Source organism: Pinus tabuliformis, chromosome 2_2, assembly GCF_031772625.1.
Source record: "Pinus tabuliformis cultivar Carrire ecotype Pingquan chromosome 2_2, CPIR1, whole genome shotgun sequence".
Classification (NCBI taxonomy): Eukaryota; Viridiplantae; Streptophyta; class Pinopsida; order Pinales; family Pinaceae; genus Pinus; species Pinus tabuliformis.
This window is the reverse complement of record NC_142300.1, coordinates 909,833,224-909,841,808: the sequence shown is the minus strand read 5'-3', so window position 1 is coordinate 909,841,808 and position 8,585 is coordinate 909,833,224. Positions and strand designations below refer to the sequence as shown.

The 8,585-nt window shown below is 40.8% G+C and overlaps 1 protein-coding gene across 1 annotated transcript; it reads left to right on the top strand.

The window, feature by feature from the left end:
* Positions 1-1,220: 1,220 nt before the first annotated feature.
* On the top strand, positions 1,221-7,854 carry LOC149195965 (caffeic acid 3-O-methyltransferase-like). The gene is made up of 3 exons (XM_089408974.1): positions 1,221-1,941; positions 7,314-7,378; positions 7,517-7,854. The coding sequence occupies exons 1-3, from the start codon at positions 1,221-1,223 to the stop codon at positions 7,814-7,816; spliced, it is 1,086 nt and encodes a 361-aa protein (XP_089265100.1). The 3' UTR covers positions 7,817-7,854.
* The last annotated feature ends 731 nt before the right edge of the window (positions 7,855-8,585 follow it).

The following is an 8,585-nucleotide window of genomic DNA, read 5'->3' as shown; positions in this document are numbered from 1 at the left end:
TCCCAGGGAACGTATCGCCTTTACTTCAACCGTTCGATACCAAGGCGAGCATTGATTTAAATAATCAATTCAACTTTAAATGACACCTACCCATTTCGGAAGTTTTAAAACATTTCAGTCAATACATCCGGAGGGTTTATAAACGGAGACGTTAAAGGAGATGCAGGGGCCCAGTGAGCCACGTAGACAGGTCTGGGCAACCTGCAATCGAGATAAGCTCGGCGCTGAAGTTTAGTCTGAGGGGTATATTCTCACAGATATTATCAACATTTTGTATTGCAACAAAGTTGAATTTGTGAGCAAGAGGAGTCTGTATTTAGACAGATGTTTCGGACGATGTTTCCTTCCACGAAACTTCCTTGCCTGTCGTTATGAATTTGTTTAATAGCCGTTTTTCCTTAGGTATCAGGTATCGGCAAAAAATTGTCATATGATTTAAATTTTCTGTGTTTTTGCTTGTATTTTATGTGAATGGACAATCCGAGATATGAACCATTTTTGTTACGTGATTTATATTACGTATCGGCGTATAATGTGGCGAAACATTGTTAGGTGATTTATATTTTATATGTTCTTGCTTGTTTTTTAAGTGAATGGACAATCCAAGATATGAACGAATTTTGGTACGTTCTGGCAAATATATACTTTGGCAAATAATTGTTATGTGATTTATATTTTATATGTTCTTGCTTGTTTTTTAAGTGAATGGACAATCCGAGATATGAACATTGTTATTTGATTTATATTTTTATACGTTTTGCTTGTTTTTTAAGTGAATGGACAATCGAAGATATGAACATTGTTATGTGATTTATATTTTATAGGTTCTTGCTTGTTTTTTAAGTGAACGGACAATTCTGGTGAGAAACGTTTTTTCTTTTTCATATATACTAAGTATTCACCAGAAACGTTTTTCCTTTTTCATATATATTAAGTATTATTTAATGATTGGTTTATTCACATTGATATCATTTTATTCTTATTTAATAAATAAATGGAAAGATAATAAACTAATCATAACCTTATTGTTTAATAATAATAAGTTAATAAACTTATTGTTTAATAATAATAAGTTAATATTTATTATTAGGTAATTATACTTTCATGGATACATTACACGAGGCCACCACCAAATAATATATATTTGGCATCCCTATTCGTTTACATTACAGCTCTCCGGGCGAGGTGAGTGAAAGGGAAAGTCTGGTTGAGTCTCCGATATGAATATCCAAGCAGTTGAGGACGAAGAGGTGCTTCAGGGTTCGGCCCTAAGCATGGCGTTTTCCGTAGTAAACCCCATTGTTCTAAAATGTGCCCTTCGTCTTAAAATCCCAGACATCATCTGGAAAGCTGGTCACGATGTTGCTCTCTCCGTTCACCAGATCGCCTCCCAACTCCCCTCTGAAGCCCCCGACGTTGACGCTCTTTCCCGCATTCTTACGTACCTTTCCACTATGGGAATCTTGCAGACAATCAAGCCAACTGAGGGAATTAGTGCACCCATGAACATGAAATACGCCCTTACCAATCTCAACAAAACCTACTTCATCTCCCAGGATATTAATTTCTTAAGCCTCGTTCCCTTCGTTCTATTGCAGACTCACCCAGTTTTCGTCGCCGCCTGGGACCATATTCACGAACGTGTGCTTCATGGAGGCGATAATTTCAAGAATTCTAGTGGCAATGGCAAAGACTTCTGGAATTTCGCAGCCAGCGATCCGGAGTTCAACGCCATCTTCAACGCAGGCATGGTGTCCCTCACAAAGGTCGGTATGACTGAGACCTCGGCTACTTACGATGGCTTCAAAGACGTTAATGCGCTGGTAGACTTGGGCGGAGGGCACGGAGAAGTGTTGAGTCTCATAACCGCTGCATATCCTCATATCCACGCCATCAATTATGATCTTCCTCACGTCATCGCAACTGCACCCGCTCTCCCCGGTAATCCTAATTCCATTTCCTCACCTTATTATTTATATGTTTATTTGTAAGATAAAATAGCACACACTCAAATATATTCTATTATCTTGCATCAAGGAAGTTACACACATATTTATATAGGCAAAAGTCTCAAGATAGGAATTCTATCTTAGACGTACAGTAGTGTGGTTGAGGGATTCTCTCAACTACACACTAAACTAGGAGAAACTATATTCTATCTAATTCCTATTATGTAGAAATAAACTCCTCAAATAGAGAATTACAAGCATAGACAAGTAGGAATTAATTATTTCTAACTCCCCCCTTAATGACTACTTGTCATGCTAGTGATTCACAAAGTCTGGTTGTGGTCAAAGAATATGTCGACGTCCATAAAAAAGAGCAACCATCCACCGGAACGTATGGGTACCAATCGCTACAACCGCTAGTCCTGTAAGATGTCCTTTGCATACATGATTCTGTCAACCATTATCACTGCATATATGTACCTACAAATCCACCACCATCGGGTGAATTGCATGTACAGAACTTCCAAAAAAACAAAGAGAGATAAGTGCCTTTCTAAGCCAAATATTCATGTCCAAATAACAATCGCAAACAGTTGCGCTGATTGTGCCTTTTGACGCAATTGTTAGATAGAAAAGTGCGCCGACCCTCTTATGCTCAGACACACCAATATTTGAGACTGTGAGCCAGGTGTTACTGCAGTCCACCTGCTCCTACGAGCACAAAGCTCCCATGTACACATTAGGCACTCAGGCAATATGCCACCACCGGGCAAGTCCGATCTGCCACCACCGGGAAAGTCCGATCTACCACCATCGGGCAAATCCAGAACTTAAAGGTGCCACCTCCGGGCAAATCCTGAAGCCACTAAGACTCTATAGATGGTTTCTGGCTCACCACCAACCATTACTTTATAGTGACAAAAGATGGTTTCAGGCTGACCATAAACCATTACAAAGTGGTTTTAAGATCACCACGAACTTTCAGATGCCTTTAAAAATCTTACATTTCATTCCACATTTTGGAGTTTCTGGGTACATACAATGACCATTACAACAACTAGACTTGCTTATAACATGCTAGGGAGTCTATTCCACAAACCACACTAATTCAAACAAACATCTACTTTGTTGTCCACCATAAACATTGTCGCTGCTCCTTTACCTCATCTGTTCACTGTTCACATCTTGGGCATCTTTGTCAAATAAATTCTTGGAACTCCATGCTTATCCTGTCATTTGTTAGAGTCATGAATTCCAACGAAACAACTTTACCTACATTGAGTTAGCTAGGCTCAATAATATTTAAACATGATTCCAAGAAATTAAATAAAGCATAAATTCTTCAGGTTTAATTTCTCTATCTCTGCCCATAGATGATTATTTTCCAATCAGCAGCCATTTTTCACCAACGATACCTGTGAGAGGTCTCCTGATAAAGAAACGGATTGACAACTTTTCACCTGGACTTAATGCAGTGTATTCAAACACTGATGATCCAGACATAGGCACACAGCCATATGAAGAGAACACAATTTTCCCTTCAAAAAAAGAAAATAATCCAGCACTCCATGGTCCAATCCTCCATCACATTTCAGTATCCAATTCTCCTGGCATCGCAACATAATGCCACTTCCCCTACTCACAGTATCAAGGCTAGTCACTGTTTTCAAGCATACTGCCTCATGCTCGCTAACAATCTGCAACACGATCTCGATCCACAACATTACTATGTTTCTCGCACAGTCAACTCTTTACACACTGCTCCATGCTGCTCTTTGGCGCAGCCTCTGTCAGCCAGCGAAGTCAAACGATGTTGCTCCTCAGATCTGCTACCCACGGCTCCTCTGCTCTGATGCGGTCTCCTCACCAGCACGCAGCATAAGTCACCAGCAAAACTGGCCACTCTCCTGCACATGCAGCTGCTCACCACGTTGCAGCTACTGCTGCTTTCCACGCTCATCCTGATCATCCTCCAATCTCTGATGTAGCTCCAATTGATGTCGTTTTCACTGTCACGTGTTCATCATTCCCTGCAACTTTGCTTAGTGTTGGAATGACCAGTTCCAACACACACTCAGAATTGTGACAATAGTTGGTCATACTAATGTCACTTAAATTACAACTAGTTTCATTGTCATGACAGTTAATCAATATATATTGCAACATCATCAGAGAAAAAGAAATACATTTCAACAATAGCATAAACTTCTCAGCTCCATTTTCTCCTGTAGGCAGCACAGGATGACTAACCAGACTGTTTAATACAACTGACTTTCCAGCACCAACATTGCCGAGGGGCACAATGTTGAGGAAAGTAGAATTCTTCGTCAACAACTCCTCTACTTCTTCGTCCGCCAGTAGGGCAATGACCTACTACAGAGATTTTGAAAGCTGAACCAAATTCTCCATGGCTTCCATTGAATTCAATGAATTTTCCACTTTGATGGATCTGCAGCTGATCAACAATCCATTCAAGTCAGATCTGAAACATTGATTGCCAGGGAAATATTACCCAACGCACTGTTGCAACCACTACATCGTGTTCGATCCACGATCAACAACCTCAATCTGCAGCAAAGATGCTCAGACAAATGCAGTGACTGCCACAACAATTGACTGGCCCACAATGCTCCACAAACAGAATTTGAAAAAACGATTGAACACATAGATATGGTATTGAACAACGCTTTCACCAGATTGAATGAAACAAATCTTCTGAATGCAAATAATATGATTATCTAAGATACATAGGACCTGCAACATAATACACAAAGCAAATCGATCAATAGTATTGCATGGAGCACACATCCTCTTCTCAACATAGATTGGTTCTCACCTCCTCACATCCAGTCACCGACTAATCTTCTGTTGTGTAACCGGAGCTTGATCATTCTCAGCCATAATGGCTACACAAACTCTTTGCAATCTTGATTCCAAGGAGTTCATCTTCATATATGAACAAAGCAAAACCTCCATTAATCAAACAGCGTTGTTGATACCTGACAAACTGTGCACACTTCCTCCGCAAATAACACAATCTGCTTGGCTCATACTTCGCAGCTTCAACGCGTCTCCATCTCACGGATGGTCATTCATACAGCGACGACAACATTCCGCTATAATTTTGCGCGGTAATACAGATCTAGCAGCTCCAGAGATTCATTCACGGACACAACGCATATAGACAAATATCATCTGCACATGGACAAACAAAACACATCCCTGCAAGATCCATCGATATGCAGGATCCACACACCAGCAGATCCACCAGCACACAGACCCGCCTGAACTCTTACCAACGTCGCCGGCTCGACCACGCTGCACTGTTGGCTTAACTACTCAGCAGTCACAGGATCTGAGTAATCTAAGAAATCTGATCTCTGCTGCATAAAACCTAATGGTGGATTCTGAAAACATCTTCTCAGCGTGGTGATCCCTGAGCGCATTGAGATCTCCTCCGGGGCAATAATCCATAACCCAGGCAACAATCTTGTTCTCTTTCTGTGCGCTCTCCCTTCAATCCATCGCTCTTTTTTTTCATGACAGGTTTGCTTATAACCTTCATGGCTAGCACAAGCCGTGGCGCCACTGCCAACCACTTTCACGGATCGTTGACCAGGGGCTCCTTTGCTCGATCGATGAAGGGTCATACTACAGACACCACTGCGCCACCGCTCGGCCAGCTCCCTCCAAGCAGCCACTATTCACACTGGTATTTAGTGATGCACGTTGTTGCACCCTGCATCGCGGGTGACCTCAACTCCTCAATCACTAACACTCAACTCTCTTTTCGACTAGTACGTAGCCTCCAGTGGCTTGATGACAGCAACTCAATCACGACAAATCGATCCACTTTCTCCAGCAGCCCATTGATAATAGCACAAAACAGCCCATTGATCCACTTTCTCATGCAGATCTTTGACTTTGAAGATGCCACAAATACAACAACAGATCTCGGATCCCATTTTAGCGTGATGCACCTTCCACAATAGATCTCAGTTCTTCTGATTCACTTTGCTGCTGCAGACTGTTCACGCTGCTGCAGAGCAATCCGACGACCAATCTAGCAGCGCAATCCATCAACAGTGCAGTTCATATCAAACACGGCACTGCGAGATATTTGGCGAGACTGACAAAATCTCTTGGCTGTGACGATCTTCTGAGGAGACATGACGCCAAAACAAATATCTAAGATTCACTTAATCCACCGATCTGAAAACAAAGACCGTCGACTAGCAAACAATGTTGATATGCATAAAAGAAAAACGTCGCTAAACAACATCGATATGCACAAAAACCGCCGAGATCAAAGGTTAATTAATCTCTACATGCCGATCTTCTTTCCTTCGCTCTATAAAGACGCCCGTAGGTATTTATCGGCAACCGAGTTTAGAACGTCCTGAATACGCTGGATCTATGCAGCGATCTCACAGATCCCGTGATCGATGCCACACTTCTAGACCTCTGGCTCAATGAACCTCAGAGCACCTCCGCAACCTTTGTTCTAAGTCGAGCTGTCGCCCTATCTCCACACAGGCCGCTCCCACTAAGTGCAGGCCGCTGCAACCACTATACCGATTGCTGCCTCCACACCAACTCCAAATCCATGATGTGTATCCCAGCGGCCACACTAGCGATCTTTTACATGATGGGCCCCCACTCCAAAATCATAGCAACAACGCTGACAGTTGGCCTCTGCAACTCCTCCATGGATCTGGCCACAAAGATTCTCTGTCGAAGCTAAGACCACAAAAAATAACCACAAGTTTCGACAAATGATGGACACTTAAAAAACTAAAACAAAAATATATTCTCAATTATTTCCCTCAGCCCAGGACGGGGCCGAGGCCTAGGCCCTTACGGGCTCTGACGCTCTGATACCAAGATAAAATAGCACACACTCAAATATATTCTATTATCTTGCATCAAGGAAATTACACACATATTTATACAGGCAAAAGTCTCAAGATAGCAATTCTATCTTAGACATACAATAGTGTGGTTGAGAGATTCTCTTAACCACACACTAAACTAGGAGAAACTATATTCTAGCTAATTCCTATTATGTAGAAACAAACTCCTCAAATAGAGAATTACAACCATAGACAAGTAGGAATTAATTATTTCTAACTTTGTATTCCATTTCCCTACTTCAATGCATAAATCCTGTACAAGTTTAGAATACGCTGAATTATATTTAGATAGCCCACCCATCTTTCTTTATCTCCTTATTATTCCACTTCCGGTAATCCTAATTCTATTTCGCCATCTATTTTTTATATGTTTATTTCTTATTACAATCACGTCACACGTCACAGCATGAGATTTAGCCATGTTGTTTTAATCGTATTGTCATTCACACAGGCATACAACACATCAGCGGAAACCTGTTTGAGAGCATACCCTCCATAGATGCAATTTTTATGAAGGTGAGAAATACTGTTCGTTAATGTGGCGGATCATCTTCGTATGTTAATTATGTGATAAACATTGAATTTTGATTTATTTATGAAAGATGTTACTACTATACCTAATTTATAAGTTTATTTTGGATTTGTCAATGAAAGCATTTCCTACATATCTGGGACGACGAACACTGCATCAAGCTACTTAACAACTGCTACCAAGCTGTCCCAGATAAAGGAAAGCTAGTAATAGCAGAGGTTGTCCTGGATATAACTGATGATTCTGACTTGATAGGATCTGGCAAAGTCACACATGCTCTTATGTTGAATCTTTCACCAGGAGGTAGAGAAAGGACCCGAGAACAATGGAATGAACTTCTCAAAGCAGCTGGTTTCTCTCTCTCTAAGATCATGGGAAAGAAGGGCACCTTAACTAAAATTATCGAAGCAATCAAGTGCTAAATGTTTATTGAAACCCTACACTAGGTTACTTAGGGCAGAAACTGAGCTGTCTCTAGTTCACTGATAAGCGTCCTTCAACCAAAATAAATGTAGCAAGTTGTGACATAATAACATATTTTAGGTGTAATTTATTGCATTACGAAATATAACCATGTGATTTCTGAATATTCACCTTCACGTTTTTTTTTTTTTCCAGCAAGAAAAAAAGCTGTATATATTATGAATATCTCATGTACAGTATAGTATGTAAAAGGAAATATTGACAATATTTCCCAACCATATAACAAAAAGTGACCATGTATGCATATACAAAAAATGATAACCTGGCAACATGACTGCATTCACCGACAGATCTAAATAATTTGACAGATGGAGAGATTGACCCTTATACAGAGAATAAGGAAACAAAAAACGTGATACCTGAGCATAAGACGATGGTAAAAGGATGGGATCATGATACATACCAGGACAGAAAAGTATTCCTATATACCCAGCATAGAGAAGTGTTGAATTTGATGCGTGATAGACCCCACAGTGATGCTCAGGTACCATCTTCCGCATTGTGACCACAGGCCCCTCTTAGATAGTGCATCAACAATCATATTCTGTGAGCGTTTTACATGTGCAATGGAGAAGAGAGAAGTCTTCCAGATTGATAAGATCCTATGCATCCATCCAGAAAGATTGGCATTTTTTATTGAATGTTTTCCAATCACATGATCGATAATGATTTTTGAGTCGCCATAGATCCGTAGGGGGCCAGTATTCA